At 43.8% G+C, this 17,090-nt stretch overlaps 1 protein-coding gene across 1 annotated transcript; it reads left to right on the top strand.

Moving 5' to 3' along the window:
- The first annotated feature begins 3,971 nt into the window (after positions 1–3,971).
- Positions 3,972–16,758, top strand: LOC147898664 (uncharacterized). The gene is made up of 4 exons (XM_087379074.1): positions 3,972–4,566; positions 4,641–4,948; positions 5,125–5,571; positions 15,703–16,758. The coding sequence occupies exons 1-4, from the start codon at positions 4,264–4,266 to the stop codon at positions 16,136–16,138; spliced, it is 1,494 nt and encodes a 497-aa protein (XP_087235200.1). The 5' UTR covers positions 3,972–4,263; the 3' UTR covers positions 16,139–16,758.
- The last annotated feature ends 332 nt before the right edge of the window (positions 16,759–17,090 follow it).

Raw genomic sequence — 17,090 nt, forward strand, 5'->3', positions numbered from 1 at the left:
GGGGGAGCCAAAGAGGTCGTGGTGGATGGCAGAGAGGCCAAAATGCAAACAGTGTTGAATACTACTATTATGGTAAAATGGTTCATATGGCTAAAGACTACTACAAAAAGCAGAATGCATCATGAATGGAAAATTGCAGCAAGGCAATTATGCATCCTCTAGTAGACAGGGTGATGACAGAAATGAGCATTTGTTTATGGTGCAGCACATGACCAATTTTGTGACAAGTATTGAAGAAATCAATGATGTGTGGTATGTTGACTCAGGTCCGTCAAACCACATGACAAGTCATGCAAAATGGATGCAGGATGCAAGGAAAATGGAAAAACCAATATTTGTGGAGACTGGTGATGATACTGCACATCCTATTGTGTAGATTGGTAAAATTCATTTGTCTATGTAGGATGGGAAAAAGAACTACCTGTCTAATGTATTTCATGTCCCCAATATCACCAAGAACGTGGTTTCTATTGGTCAAATGGTTGAGCAGGGCTTGCAGGTCAGATTTAATCCTCATGGATGCTTTGTTGAGGATATGAACATGCTGTTCATCCTGAGTTTGTTTGCAGGTTGAAGAAAGCCTTGTATGGCTTGAAGCAAGCACCCAAAGCATGGTCTAACAAGATAGGAGAGTATCTTGACACTATTGGCTTTCATATTTCCATGGCAAATTTCTCACTTTATGTGAGAAAAACAGAGAAAGGTATTATGCTGCTTGTCATTTATGTTGATTTGATCATCACAGGTGATAGTGATGAAGATATCCTTCATGTGAAAATGCTATTGAAGTAGAAGTTTGAGATGAAGGATTTGGGAGAGCTGCGTTACTTCTTGGGCATTGAGGTGATTAGATCCACAAGCGGGATATGGCTCTTATACAGAGGCAGTATGGATTGGATATGCTGTCCAAATATGTGATGACAAGCTGTAAGCCAATGCATGCGTTTTCCCTTATGATTCTTTGATGCAAGTTCAAGCACAACATAATAACTATGGACAAACCTCTGAGACAAACCCTTACCCTTAGGGGGGTCATTGGACAACGTGCAAAGTGTAGCATGTAAGTTCAACGAAAAAGGTTTTCTACTACCTAAAAGTTACATAAATATACTTATGTAAAGGGTTGTTTAGTTTGTCTTTTGTTAAGAAAGTTACTGCAAGTAAAAACGGGATTTTTAAATGATCTCTTGAATGCATGTGCCTTCTTAAGTTTCAACCCCTTAAGAGAGGAGAGAATGCTCTCCACATGTGCTATGGTTATGTTGTGCATTTGAGTTAGGCTACGAGCCTAGTGTTGCGTTATTGAAAAATCCCAAATTCAATATTACTTAGCAATGAAAACAATGCTCTACTAAGCGATTCTTTTTTTTTATAAATGTAGCATTGATTAGTGATGTTAAATACCATCGGTTATCATTATATAGCAAGGAGACAAAGGTGATACTGATAGTGACACTTCATCCTATCTGTCTCAACCCTAAACATCATTTGAAGTTACATTCCTAATTACTACATGAACTATTGGGTTGTAGGGGGTAGTAGAGTTGTAGGAGGTAGTCAAAGAGTTGATCATAGTGATAGGCTAGACCCTAGATAGAGCAACCAACTACTATAAGTTATATTGCATCACAAATGAAGATCATTGTATTTAGGATAGGAAGGCTCTCAAGGCTAGGAAATTTGCATCCATGTAGTAGGAGGAACGAGAAGGGAAGGATGGAGGGTAGGAAATAATAAGGCAATATTTAATGAGGAGACATGACGTGGATGCTTTTGCAAAATGCCCCATAAATCAAGTAGTGCCCATCGCTACCATCATGGCTTAGGAACACATTTGTTGCAACATGTGTAGCTACACTCATTTAAATTTAAATGTTGATGTTGCTAAGACACACTCAAGAATTTGACTTTTGGTGTAGTATAGTGATGCATCTTATTTTAAATTTGTGATCGTTGCTAGGATGCATGACTTTAGGTTTTAATTGAAGTAGTGGGGGTAGGGATCAAAGCTTCATGGGTTTCAACTACTGTAGGAGTCTTCTGAGCTATCTTACCACTAGTGTTGGTTTTAGATTCTCATCATTGTTCCTAGATTCATCCTCCTTTGACCCACATTTGCATACGATCAAATGTTTCTGAATTCCAATGGGAGTTTGAAGGCGGTTATCATTTGGCTACCAACGGGGCATCAAGTGTTTCATGCATTCCTCATGTGTTTGGTTTTATCTTGTGACCATCCTTGCCCCACTTGAGTTGCTTTAAACAAAGTAGGTACCTATATGCCACACATGATATTTGACAAATGCAAAATAAGCTTTAGAACATCAAGATGCAAAAAAGAGCTCACAAATCTTTGGATCTAGAGTTAAATATATGCATTTTGAGAAGAAAATATGATGAGAGATGCATCACATTCTTTAAAGATAAGTGCACAAGAATGTGCACTAGCAAAGCATTGCATATGCATCACATTCTTTAAACACACAGGACACGAAGATGTGACAAGAAAGTGGGATCATGCTAAGCCTAGTGTACATAAGATCGATGTAAGGACTACGGAGGCTCAAAGCATATAATGAAAAACATGAGGAGAGAGAAACCAAATGGGAAACACTCAATCTATTTCAATCTGTATGATCAACAATACATGATAGGCTTCTTATATAGAGAGAGCCTTTAGAATAGTCAAACCATGTGGGATCCTCTCATCCACATCTCTCCTTGTGGATATCCTCAATCCACATCTCCACATCATGTAGTCCACATCCTAGGGTGGCTACTTTAATTCTTTCCTATACCATACCTTAGCCCTTTAATCTATGTGCTCATGGCACCACAACTCTCAACACCTCCCCTTGGTGCCATGATCCTTTGGCTACTGCAAGGTGGTCAGATGTGAGTTACATTCCATCACCTCCCCTTAGTGCATGCATTGCTACTTAAGGTGGTCAAGTGTGGCTTTTACATGTCAATACCTCCCCTGGGTGCTTTCATAGCTACTCTCAGGTGGTCAGGTTTGATTACAAACATATGGGCTATAGGTGGAAAGGATTTTACTTTTTGACAATGCTTCATGTCAATGGCGTTCACTTCTTCGGTTGACATAGCTTGATGCATGATGTTTTGTACTTCCATGTGCCTTGATGCTTTATGTATGGATGCCATGCTTCGTGCTATGGTCATCACATACACTTGTGCTTTTGGCATGCTTATTGCATTCATGCATTGATTTGTCATTTGTTGCAAAGGTCTTACCAATTAATTTCTTTCAATATTGGTAGTGTCTAATTGCTAACAATGATTCTTATCTGAGAGGCGCGTAGAGCTTGAAAAGGCGATCACTTTTCCTTTTTGGAGCGTGTGCAAATTCCTCTTGGATTGCAAGTTACGGCTTGTTGAATTTTTGTGAAGAAGAGGGGGCCTTGATGATGTGGCATAGGGATTCACATGCTGCTAACAGGCCTGTGCTTACAAAGGGACTGTGCTTAGGTGGCACTATGCCATGTGGTAGTCTTCTAACTAGACTGAGTTAACTCAAGGGTAGATAAACTGAGCTATGGTCCAAGCATGGAACTTAACCATACTACCTTAACCACCCCTAACCATGGCTTAAGGTGGGTTAACTTAACTAGTCCTATCTGCCATGTGTCATTTTTCTAAGGTCTAACCTTAGGGAGAAGGAGAAGGTGATAGAGAGCGGGAAGGCGTCGATGGATGGTGGCGTGGAGAAGAAGGTGAAGATGCTATTGATGTCGCGACGAAGGTGCTGCTCCTTCTGGTGTTGCTCCTTCTGGTGCTGCATGTGAGCGGATTAGAGGTCGTTGCTCCGTCGTGGAAGCCTTGAGCTGCTGCTCAGGCGTTGCCATGTTGGCACTGCAGATAGCTTCTTTTCAACAGACGATTTCCTGTCGGTGAAACGCCGGCGGCCAACGTTACAATTTTCAGCGACACAAAAACAGAAAGCTCATTGTCAGACGACGACTTTGCGCCAACCAGTTCCTTTTCCCTCACACGATCTCCTATACTCCAGGATCACGTCGATTTCTTCCACTTTAACTATGAGCTTCATGGGGATGTCATGCAGTATACTATTTTGCAGGCTTAGCATTCTGCAACTTCCAACTTCCTGCAGTATACTCAAAGCTTATTCTGCAACTTTCGAATTGCTCACTGCCTTGTGATTTCGCAACTTCGAATTTCCTGCTGTGCGCCGGATCAATCATTAAGCGGTGTGTGGATCAGTAGTAAGAATCAGCTTCGAACATGATCGATGCCTTGTGGCTTCCCGAGTTTCGTACTATAGTTCTTGTAAACTTGGCCGGTATCATGGAAAACGCCGATGCCGTTCTCTTGGCGGGAGTCTACCGAGAAGTGGGACAGGAAATGCACGCATCACCTTCTGCCTTGGGCTCCCTCACACTGCTGCGTTCCGTCGTCCAGATTCTCTGCTTCCCTCTCGCTGCTTACTTCTCCCTGCATTGCAATCGCGCAAGCGTTATAGCTGTGGGTGCTTTGGCCTGGGCTTTGGCAACTTTCGGTGTCGGCATCTCCTCTAATTTTGTTCAGGTAAAGTGGGTTCTTATGCACCCACATGGGCTCAAATTCCCTAGAGACAAGGTGCTCATTTTGTGATCCCGCAGGTGGCGATATCAAGGGCATTGAATGGTATCGGGCTAGCATTAGTCATCCCTGCTATCCAATCCATGGTCGCCGACTCATCTGATGAAGGAAGCCGGGGACGGGCCTTCGGCTGGCTGCAGTTCACTAGCCATCTGGGGACGATTTTAGGAACCTTTTGCTCGGTTCTTTTGGCAGGCACTACGGTTTTTGGCATCCCGGGTTGGCGGATCTCGTTTCATCTCATTGCAATTTTGAGCATCTTGGTCGGATTTCTCGTCTACTGCTTTGCAGTAGATCCTCGGTTCACTTCAATCACGGCATCTTCTTTGTGAGTAGATTTGCACAAGATCTGGAACTTTTGGAAACTGACCCCCTCATAGTTATGTGATTCAACACAGCACGTACAAATCGACTCTACTGAGTTGAACTCGGAAGTTACAAATTATGAATGAAACGCAGATCTACGATATTTGGGTGCTAAACCGCAAAAATCTTCATGTGCAGGAGACTAAGCCCTGAAGTTGGTGCTTTCTCATGGGTTGCTCTTAAAGAGTGTTTTGCTGATTTTAGAAGCGTCGTACAAATACCGACATTTCAGGCTATTATTGCACAGGGTGTCGTTGGGAGCTTCCCAGGGGCATCTTTCTCTTTCATTCCAATGTGGCTAGAATTGACTGGATTTTCACATGGTCAAACTGCCATAATGATAGGTTTTTTTGTGGCCGCAACTTCTTTGGGGGGTTTATTTGGTGGACATATTGGCGATGTCCTTTCAAGATATCTTCCCAACACAGGAAGAATCATAATGGCACAGATTGGGTCGGGGCTGGAAGTGCCCCTGGGAGCAGTATTATTACTGATTTTACCATATGACCCTTCCACTGTTGTGCTTCATGGCTTTCTTCTATGCTTACTGGGCTTGAGATCATGGTGTGCAACAGCAACAAACAAGTAGGCGCCCCCTTCCACATGCTCTCTCTCTCTCTCTCTCTCTCTCTCTCTCTCTCATTCATTCCATCTACCATTAAAAATTTTGTTCTTTAATTACTGGGCTGTGCTATAGCAACCAAAAAGCTGTGTGAGTGTGTGAACACATAACGAATCTGTCGACCTCTTTTAAGATTCAAATCCAAGTCCTCGAGTGCAAAAGAAAGGTGACTTGCTCTAGGAAACAACTCTTACAGCTTTGATCTAATGGATAAGTGGAAACTCTTCAAGAAGCATATTTGTTGAACAAGGTAACCATTATTGGGAGCAGCTCTGGGTGCATGGCCTGACTGGTGGCACTCATCCATGGCATGAACAGCCATAGTCTGGCCTGGACCAAACCTTTAGCCACAGTTTGAGACCAGAGCATAGAGGGGGCCAAGGAGACAGGCTGCCAAGTGCACGGCAGCAGGCTGATGAACAGCCCAACCAGACTTATGAGACTTGCCTGACTACGTGGTTGACCAGTGTTGTCACATGTACCCCTACACTTGGGTGCAAGGTGACACACTGGCTACATCGACAAGTGCATTATAGTTCCCAGATAGGAGATTTTGTCGTATGCTGTGACCCCTTTGTGGGCCCTTGTCCAGGGACAGTCAGGCACAAGCTACGTAGGTCATTCTCTCAGCCTTAGGTCAAATCAGTAGTCAGTTCTTGTTCACTAGTACCCACTGAAGAATAGTAGGTTAAGTGTTACCATCTTATAGTTTAAGGTTAGGAGTCCGTTTAGGGTCCCCAAAGGCTGGACAGGTAAGCAGGGAAGGCAGCCTGCAAAGGCTGCCCAAAAACTCCCCTGGCAAATGAGCCAGGGAGGGCTTTTGATAGGCTGGTTGTAGGCCAGCCAGTCTGTAAAACAGACTGATTCTGTAAAATAGACTGAGTCAGTCTGTTTACAGACTGGGTTGGCTCAGTCCAGCGCTATAAAAGGGCCCCTTGGCTGCCCTGTTTTCTCATTCAGTTTGCTCCTGCCTTCAGTCCTCCTACAGCTCCACTTCAGCCTCCTGTGCAGCCCCTGAGATCCTCAGATCTGGCCCTGCTCTAGCCTCAGACCCTTGGCCATTAGTTCAGCCTGATCTGAAGGTGACCACGCAGCACAACAGTCGGAGGTTTGGACCAGCAAACGGAGAGAGTTTTGGACACTGTTTCCTAAGCTTTCTCAGCTCTCTTTTACAGTTTACACAGCTCACTCTCAGCTCTATATTTCCATCATCTCTCAGTTCTCTCATAGGATCTATCACTTCTAGCTTTTCACTCTCTCACTCACGCAGTAACCCTGCATTCCGCTAGACAGCACAAGCCTCTTCCTTGCCTTGCAGAAGCGTCCTACATGGTCAGTGTGGACAGCATCAAGGTCTCGATATTGGTCGGCGTTGCCTCTCAGGTCTTTGGGTCTGCTATATACGTGTGCACAGTGATCTGAACAGTGGACGGGTTCACGCCCGGCTTGCGCACACACATCACGCAGAAGGCCATCCAATTCACTTTTTCAGTTCAAAAGGCCATGTTTACGCGGGATTTTATATTGACTCCTTTGATGGGGTGCGACATGATCCGCGGGATTCAGTGGTTCCGTGAGCATGTTCCGATGCCTGATTGGCGGCAGGACACCTTCACGATTGTGGAAGGTTTACCTGAGCCCGCCGTGATACGCAGTGATCGGAGCATACCAGGGATTTCATTAATCTCTCATATTCAAGCAGGTCGCGCCATCCTCAAGGGTGCCATGTGTGCACTTGTCTATGTCCAGTGCCAGATCACTGCAGTTCAAGCCGCTCCTCCGATGGGGCAAGCAATGGTGGATCTACTCCAAGAGTTCAAAGACATCATGCTCCGGGACGATCTACCACCCCAGCTACCTCCCAACTGACCGGAAGACCATCGCATCGATCTACTTCCGGACTCGACACCTCCAAGTAAGTTCCCTTATCGACTTTCAAAGTCTATGGAGGGGGAGTTAGAGCAGCAATTGTCTCAATTATTGCACGTAGGGTTTATTAGACCTTCTTCTTCACCTTTTGCTGCACCCATTCTATTTGTGGCAAAGAAGGATAAGTCCGCACGACTATGTGTTGACTACAGAGCACTCAACAAACTTACGGTAAGCAACAAGTTTCCTATGCCCCGCATCAAGTACATCTTGGAAAGACTCAGTGGTGTAAGATTTTTTTCAAAGATTGACCTCAAGAGTGGCTACCATCAAGTCCGGATTTTTGAAGCTGACATCCCAAAGACAGCTTTCCGAACTGAGCGAGCTCATTACGAGTTCATCGTCATGCACTTTGGTTTGAAGAATGCACCACCAACATTCAACAAGATGATGTCTCGGGTATTCGCAGAATATATTGGAAAGTGCCTGTTCATCTTTCTCGATGATATCCTTATCTTTTCCACTACAACCGAGCAGCATATTAAGAATGTGCGATGTGCCCTACAGTTATTATGTGATAACCAGCTATATCTCAATGCAAAGAAAAGTGAATTCGGATTGCTGGAAATTCAGTATTTAGGCTACATCATTAGTGCTCAAGGGATTCGATTGGACCCTGAGAAGATCCAAGCTATCACAAGTTGGGTTGGCTCATGACGGCCCAAGAGATCCGATCCTTTGTGGGTTTGTGTCAAGCATACAGCTCGCACATGGAGGGTTTCTTAACATACGCAGCCCCTCTTACAGATTTACTCAAGGGGGTAAAGACACGTAGACAAAAAGTTCAAGTCATAGGCAAAGCTTTGCAGGCCTTCCACGACTTGCAACGGTTGGCCACGACAGCACCAATTATGAAGATCGCCTCTTGGGATGATCCATTTCTGGTAATCACAGATGCTAGCAATGTCGCCATAGGGGCAGTTTTACAGCAGGAAGATAGGCCCGTGGCATACTACAGCAGAAAGCTTAACGATGCTGAAAAGAACTATTTAGTGTATGATAGAGAGCTCCTCGATGTCATCCAGGCATTAAAACATTGGAAGCCTTTCCTATACGGACGGACTTTCACGGTGAAGACAGATCACCAAGCCCTTAAGTGGCTTCAGACAATGCCTAGTACGCAATGGAGTGATCGGCAGCAGCGGTGGAGTCAGATATTCCAGCAGTTTGGGAGAATGATCGAGTACGTTCCCGGCAAAAACAACCCCATTGTAGACGCTCTCAATCGGAAAGGTTCCATCCAGACCATTGAGCAGGCCACTGTGCTCGAAATCAAAGGAAAGGATCTTAATAGCATGAAGGCACAGTACGTGGAGTCAGCAGAGTTTGGCACGTAGTTTCATTTACCCACGACGCTTGCTCCAGGCCATTACTCATTAGAGGACGGTTGGCTTTTCTATAAGAAAAGGTTATGTGTACTCAAAGACAAACGACAGTTGCTTCTTCATGATGCCCATGACGCCCTTACCGGTGGTCACAGAGGTATCAACGGGACTTTGGAGAAGTTAGAGCACTATTTCTATTGGCCAAGTTGCGAAAGGATGTATACGGCTATGTGCAGAATTGTCAAATATGCCAAAAGGTCAAGGCTTCCCACAAGAAAGCGGCAGGCTTACTTATGCCATTGACCATCCCCGATGGTCCTTTCTAGGACATAGGTATGGATTTTGTGGGACCACTTCCAGCATCCGCAGGTACGCGTAATACTCAATGTCTTACTATTGTTTGTCGCTTTAGTAAATATTATATGCTCATTTCCTGCAAACAAACGGCCAGCGCTGAAGATGTAGCTCGTTTGTTTGTCAAGTATTGGTATCCCATTGGAGGGCTGCCAAAGACCATCACATCCGACAGGGACTCTAAGTTTACATCTAACTTTTGGCGAGCCTTATTTGATAATTTTGGTACTAAGCTGCAAATGTCGCTTTCCATCCGCAATCAAACAGCGAGACGGAAAAGTATAATGGTATGGCATTTGATATTTTGAAATCATATTGTCATGATGCTCAGGGAAAGTGGGAGCAGTTTCTTCCGCTTGTGCAGGCCATTTTGAACGATACCTATTCTTTGAGTATTGGTCGCACACCTTATGAAGCGGTGTTTGGATGGCGATTTACCTCACTCCTCACCCGAATGGTGTCTCCATCTCTTGAAGCTAACAAAACCACCGAATCCATGGTAGAGATTACGGAGTCCGTGAAAAGCCGCATCACCAAAGCTCAAGCATCGTATACACGCCAAGCTAATAAATCCAGACGAGATGTCCAGTATAAAGAGGGTCAATGGGTGTATCTACGCATTATCAAGCAACGATTGAAGCAGGTGGGCAAGCGATGCCCTAAGCTGTCCTTCAGGAGCTTCGGACCATTCCCTATTATTCAAAAGATCAACGATGGCTCAATGAAGTTACGCCTACCAGACAGTTGGACTATGCACAACGTGTTCCATATAGCTTGGTTGAAGCCATATTTTGGCCCTCCTCTTTCAGAGATTTCCGACGAGCAACAAGCTGAAGTTCTTGATGAAGCAGAAGCTTTGCAGCCAAAACAGATCCTTCTTCATTAATTCAAGCATGGGTCAGGACGCAAGATCCAGGAGTTTTACACCAAGTTTCGGGATCGAGGTACCCATGAAGCAGTGTGGTTGGACGAAGATTTTTTCCAGGAGTTTCCCCAGCTATTGGCGGACTACTTGGAAGCAATGAACCTACCGCCAAGTTAAGGAGGGAATGTCACATGCACCCCTGCACTTGGGTGCAAGGTGACACACTGGCTACATCGACAAGTGCATTATAGTTCCGAGATAGGAGATTTTGTCGTATGCTGTGACCCCTTTGTGAGCCCTTGTCCAGGGACAGTCAGGCACAAGCTACGTAGGTCAGTCTCTCAACCTTAGGTCAAGTCAGAGTCAGTTCTTGTTCACTAGTACCCACTGAAGAATAGTAGGTTAAGTGTTTCCATCTTATAGTTTAGGTCTTAGCCTAGGTTAGGAGTTCCTTTAGGGTCCCCAAAGGCTGGACAGGTAAGCAGGGAAGGCAGCCTGCAAAGGCTGCCCAAAAACTCCCCTGGCAAATGAGCCAGGGAGGGCTTTTTATAGGCTGGTTGTAGGCCAGCCAGTCTGTAAAACAGACTGAGTCTGTAATACAGACTGAGTCAGTCTGTTTACAGACTGGGTTGGCTCAGTCCAGCGCTATAAAAGGGCCCCTGGGCTGCCCTGTTTTCTCATTCAGTTTGCTCCTGCCTTCAGTCCTCCTACAGCTCCACTTCAGCCTCCTGTGCAGCCCCTGAGATCCTCAGATCTGGCCCTGCTCTAGCCTCAGTCCCTTGGCCATCAGCTCAGCCTGATCTGAAGGTGGCCACGCAGCACAACAGTCGGAGGTTTGGACCAGCAAATGGAGAGAGGTTTGGACACTGTTTCCTCAGCTTTCTCAGCTCTCTTTTACAGTTTACACAGCTCACTCTCAGCTCTATATTTCCGTCATCTCTCAGTTCTCTCATAGGATCTATCACTTCTAGCTTTTCACTCTCTCATTCACGCAGTAACCCTGCATTCCGCTAGACAGCACAAGCCTCTTCCTTGCCTTGCAGAAGCGTCCTACATGTGTGGACAGCATCAAGGTCGCGGTATTGGTCGGCGTTGCCTCTCAGGTCTTTGGGTCTGCTATACATGTGCACAGTGAATTCGTAAGAAGCATGTTCCGTGCTCTCTTGAAGAGTGTTCTTTGTATTTCTCAGTTCTCCAAGTATAAAGCAAATTCTCCCCTGATTGGGGGAGGGGGCCCTCAGTGGGTACAGGGACCCAATCGGTTGTCGACTCTACTCTCTCTCTACCCTCATCTCCTTCCTTTCTCTGTGGTAAAAAATGCCCATTCCTCGCTAAAGGTTTAAAGAAGGTCTTGCTGTGAATTACACGATCAGATAACCGTTGCATGTTACAAGTGTAGTCTGTAAAGTAAAAAGTTGATAAACCTAGCTAGCCGTCCATTTTAATTTAAAAGCTGAGCCAGTCTTAAATTTGACCTTCTGAAAGAGGGAGTTGTGTAGGATCATGGTAAGGAGTGCTTTTGAATACTTCCTGAAGGGAAGGGGGGGAAATTGCAAAGCTCATAAATGCAGAATATATGAAATGAGAGTTTCACAAAATAAGAAACTCAGATATACAATTTTGCTTAAGTAATGAACACAAGGTTAAAGGGCCAAGATGAGCCCCTCTCTTATCTGAAGGCACTTGTTATTTCTCAAAATCAAGGTGTTGCAATACCTTTCAAACTTGAGACCAACTTTTGAGTGTGGACAAAACTTATGTGAAATAGACAATAAGTGGTTAGTTAGTCTATATACATGTACAGCCACACAAATAACTCTTCGGTTGCACAAAACTCCAAGGGGAAGATGCTTGGCAGTTATCATTATTTCCAAGCATTGGTAACAATGAACTACTGTTCTCGCTTCATCATTCAATGATTTAATCAATGAGAAATCTGATCCAGCAAATCTGTCAGTAATATTTCCTCGATGCAATTGTTGGAGAAGATTGTCCTAGAAATGTGTGGAGAAATCTGTTTGCACATAAGGGCTGTCTCAGAGATGTGTGAGTAAAATGTATGTTGTTGTATACTGTGATGAAAATTGTCTGCACATGAACAGCTGCCTCATAAGAGCATAATGAAAACTGTCGTCTCAGAAACATGCGAGAGAAACCGCCTCAAACTGTGAGAGGTAACTATTGCAAGGCTGGCAATGGTTGACAGCATAGGCTTCTCTGAATGGACTCCAGTTCCTTTGCATGCTTTTTGGAGCAGCTCTTACTGCAGAGCTGGCAATGGCTATAGAAATAGGCTTCATCCAATGGCCTCCGAGAGCTGCTCCAAAAAGTGTGCAAGGGACTGCCCAAAAACAATGAGAGTATCTTCCTGAGGACACTCCGCAAGAGTCAAACCAAACAAAAGGCCGTAGAGACCAATAGAGGCACGACTCATGCCAAAACTTGTGAAACAATGCAAACTGAAGTGTAGACACTGATGATGCATCAAAGCATGCCACATGTGAAGGTGATTTAGTACTTGAATGGTTGGGAGAATGTTGATTGCAGCTATAGCAGGTGCAGCTTTATCAGATGACTGGTCAAAATCCCTTGAAAGGAAATATTCAGTTTTATGCAGCATAATCTGTGTCACCTAGTATAACCATTATCATCTGTGATAATACTGGGAGTCACACCATCTCAATAATCAGTGTGTCCTAAGCTAGCTTAACCAGCAATCTCAAGCTTTGCTAAATCTGTAATATAACATGCTGCCGAGAATGTTATGTTCAACACAACCTGCAACAAAGATTCCTGTAGAATTACTCAAAGGCATAGTCTTGGTCTGCCAATCTTGGCCCATTGCTCTAGCTTCAAAAAGATGTCACAAGCTGAGGAAATCTACATTGCGGTTGTAAAATTTCTACCCCCTTGAGATAATAACTTCACAAAGCACATAAAGCGTTCAATATTCCAAGCTTTGACAAGACGGAGGCACTTCTTCAATTTGAGCACAATTGCATCCTAACTACATTTGCTCAAACCTTTGACACCATCAGCTCTCACCTCTTGAACAAAGCACTAGAACTACCATTCTGCCACACATCATTACTTACAAAAACCAAATGTCAAGTACAGTTGGTGCCCTTCTCTACCACACAGCACATTGCGCTTCTCTGCAACATGTTGAATGTTGTGTAGAACTTGTGAATCCATGTGAGCTTAGCCTGATTGTCTTACTGTGGAACTTTGGCAAAGGCATTGGCGAAGTGACTTCTTGACCTCGCTTCTTGAAACATGATCACCTACAAAACTAACAGACATGCTGTTGTTTACGAGGTGACTAGAGAGAAAGAGTTCACCAAGGATAAGGTGCAGGCTGTCACTTGGAAGTACCCAGAAAATCCACCACAGGGCTATGGTTTTTTTGCTATAGCCGAGGTAATTTCCTTGCTTGACTTCATCTCCATGTACAATGTGAACCTTGTTTCTCATGTCATTATCATATGCAGTATCTGCTTGATACTCTCCATAGCATCAAAGCCTTTACCTGCAAGAGTTGAAACTAAAATCTAATTTAGTGTGGAGGAATTCACTGTTTTAGAAAAGCTAGCAACAAAAAAATAGAAAGCAATAGATGAGACACAAAGGTAGGAGAAAATAAGAGCCCGCAGGCACAGGGAACTTCTATAAATGCAACTCAGCTCTATGCTGCTCTAGATCAGAATTTGATCTGAACTGAGCTCTCCTGAAGACCACTTCCATAATTGCCGCCATGAGTGGCTGCTTACTGCTCTAGCAGAGCTGAAGCAATGGAAGCAAGAGAAGAGAATGAAGTATGGCCAAGATGCTGCCTAAAAGCTATGGAAATGAATGAGCACTGAATTTCGCACCTTACTTTGACTTCTTGTCATTTACATGCAGTTCCTTAAAGGATGCTACTTTTAAAGTATTGGCTATCAGGACCATATATGTTATTGTAGGTGGTTTCCTGTAGTGAGGAACTCTCTTAGAAGTGTAGGTACTATTGATACCCCAAACAATCACAGTTGAACACGATAGACAGTGATCCAGGTGATGCAAACTATGTGTACTGGCAAGTGATGTTACTTCAATGTTGGGAGGACCATTAACTTTTAGATTAAAAGATAGAAGGACTATTCTCATCTCACCTTCATTCTAGTCTCACTTGCTTATACGTCGCTGACTTATTTGCACATTGTGCATAGGATCCTGCCGGCCCCCAAGAGTTCACTGCAGCTTTAACCTAAACCTGATGGTATCGAATGAGTTACAGTTGACGATGTCTATTTCAGTGTAGAATACTAGTTTGGGTCTATCTTGAACACTCAAATGGTAAAAAATCAACACTGTTGTGGAACATCGTACAGCCATATCATGTGCATTAAAACTTACATCGTTCAGCAGTAGCTGGATCTGTGAATTTATATAGATTCCAGCAGCCCCTTCAGTGCCTGCAATATGTCAGTGATGTCACCTCTTCTTCTCCATATGCCCTTCACGGCAGTGCATGCTAGCCCCCTGCCATGTCCTTTCCCTTGCATCTTAGCACCCTACAATGCAACAGATCCTGTTCCAGCGCTGCTACATCTTCCACCAATGAGGGCTATGATTGCTGAGGGCATTTTCTTTTACTGCTATATGTGGCAATCTAATACATTATTTCTAGCTGGAGCTCACTATCGTGTCACAACAAAGTTTTAACTTGTTCGTTTGTGCAAAGGAAAAGAAATCTGATAATGTAAAAAAATCAATACAGGAGGGTCTGGTAGAGACATAATGTGCCCAGTAAATGAGCATTGTAGCACAGGAGCTGCCTGCCTCATGTGTGCCTGCACCTAGGTGCTAATGTGTTTGCTAGTGTGGTGTGGAACATGCACCCTCCTCAAAAAAACCAATATGGGGATGGTAGATCCATTTCTATGCTTGTAGCGGAGTGTGTACACTGTACATAAGACCTATGGCCAAAATGGAAACATGCTTGCAACCAAGGATGACACTACAGTGAGCTCGCCAGATGCGTTTGACTGTGATGCTGCCTACTATCTCCTAGATGGGCTCCTCATTCGATAAAGGGGACTTGGTGATCAGATATCAATGAAAAACATCAAAATTTTGTTCCACATCGAGAAGGAGAAGACTGCCACCTTAGGCCATCCACAGGACCCTGGATAATTCTGTGAAGGAAATCGAGTTGAGCTTAAGTAGCTGGTTGGGAGGTCTTATTTCTTTGTCTATCTCTGTTCTTGTTTTTTATGGAGGGCAAAAGTACTGTTTGACTGCCCAGTGTCCAGTCTGTAAGACACAAGTGATTTGAATACAGCAACACAGCCCATTAAGCCAAGATCTAAGTTTCTGGTGTTTCGGATTCCTTTAAAAAGATATTTCTGTTGATGTCCCTTAGTTACTGAAACTGTGTTAAAAGATGTAAGGGTGTTTCAAACCCGATTAGAAAATTAAAATCATAGACTCTAATTTTCTTGTGAAATGAATGAAAGAAGATTTTACAACATGTTAAAGAAAGTAAAGATTTTTTGTGGGTCGTTTGAAGTGTGGTCTGATTTGACACTGTCGCTATTGAGTATGGAAGCTTATACAAGTTTGTTGCCGAAAATTTGCAGTCCAATACTTGCAGAGATTGTTCCGGAGAAGTCACGGACGACTGTTTATGCTCTAGATCGGTCATTCGAATCTCTCTTGGCAGCGTTTGCACCTTTTGTGGTTGGTATGTTTGCAGAGGACGTCTATGGTTATATTTCCCCATCAAAAGGAGACCCCATCACAATGGGGATCGAGAGGGAAAATGCAATTGCTCTAGGCAAAGCTCTTTACACAGCCACTGGGATCCCATCTTTCCTCTGCTGTGCTATATACACATCCCTGTATTGGACGTACCCAAAGGACAGGGACAAGGCCAAAGCTGCTGCTTTGATGGAGTTGCAAATGAAAGGGATGCATACATCTGAGTATGCAATTGTGGGCACTACTGTTGAAGGCCGAAACACTAAGGACGTTTCCGAGGAGAAACGCCCAATACTTTCTCTAGCAGAGAATTGAATTTATATACTCAGGTATCCATAATTGCTGCTGCAGATCGTACTGTCTCTCTACTTTGATTTCCTACAGTGCTCAATGTACTTCCAATTACTCTCAGCGGGAATTCAGTTGGGGGACAATGTATAGTATCTTGGGGTTCAGAGTGTGTGATACAGAAATTTCCCGCAGACACACAAAAGGCAAATGGTTGTCTATACTTTGCTCATATGCAGAACAAAAGTTCTGCAACAAAAAATGAAGAGAAGTTTCTTATTACAGCATCATGGCTCCAGTCACTCTTGACAGGGCCCAAAAAGTAAGATTCATCCACATCCCATTTATGACCTTGCTAAAAGCAAGTGAGGTTTCATGACTGCCTGTCATAGTGTGAAAGGGATAAGAGAAAAAATTGTGGAAAAATGATAGTGGAAGTTTGATTGGATGAAATTGCTATAGGAAGCTGATAAAGCATTGCGAATATTGTTTCTATGGAATGCTTGATAACTTGCAAAAGTTTAATGTGATGAAATTATTTATAAAGCTTTCAAAAAGGGGAAGAAGGAAATAGTAGAGAGAAGAAGGAAACTTTCAAGTTGGAGCCAACTGGTATTGTGATTATCTATCTTTAGTGGTGCGTATGCCCTATCAACTACCCTTAGTTTTGTAATTATTCTTTCCTCGTCTTTGGGAGAGACTGAAATGAAATAATGTTGCAGCTTGGATGAAGAGTTTTTGGACTATGGTTTGATTAGCCTTCTCCCTAAGTGCTAGCCTTATGGCTGAGTCTGCCTTGCACCTCTGGAGCTCTGATGGAAACTCAGTACGTGGACCTTTGTATGAATGTATGCTTGTGTGCGTGCGCGTGTGTGTGTTTGTAAGCATACATTCATACAAAGTTCTACACCCACTAGTGGGTGCTAATGACGTATGTCATAGTGGCTAGTCCCTACTATGCATCATGAAGTTGATGGTT

Source organism: Dipteris shenzhenensis, chromosome 9 (genome assembly GCF_047967505.1).
Source record: "Dipteris shenzhenensis isolate YYH24624 ecotype China chromosome 9, Dip_SZ_1.0, whole genome shotgun sequence".
Lineage (NCBI taxonomy): Eukaryota > Viridiplantae > Streptophyta > Polypodiopsida > Gleicheniales > Dipteridaceae > Dipteris > Dipteris shenzhenensis.

Excerpts from the sequence above, each read along its gene's own strand:
- LOC147898664 (XM_087379074.1), top strand. The coding sequence starts at position 4,264 with ATGATCGATGCCTTGTGGCTTCCCGAGTTTCGTACTATAGTTCTTGTA. Across the intron at positions 4,567-4,640 it reads TCTCCTCTAATTTTGTTCAG|GTGGCGATATCAAGGGCATT; the intron begins GTAAAGTGGGTT and ends GTGATCCCGCAG. Across the intron at positions 4,949-5,124 it reads TCAATCACGGCATCTTCTTT|GAGACTAAGCCCTGAAGTTG; the intron begins GTGAGTAGATTT and ends CTTCATGTGCAG.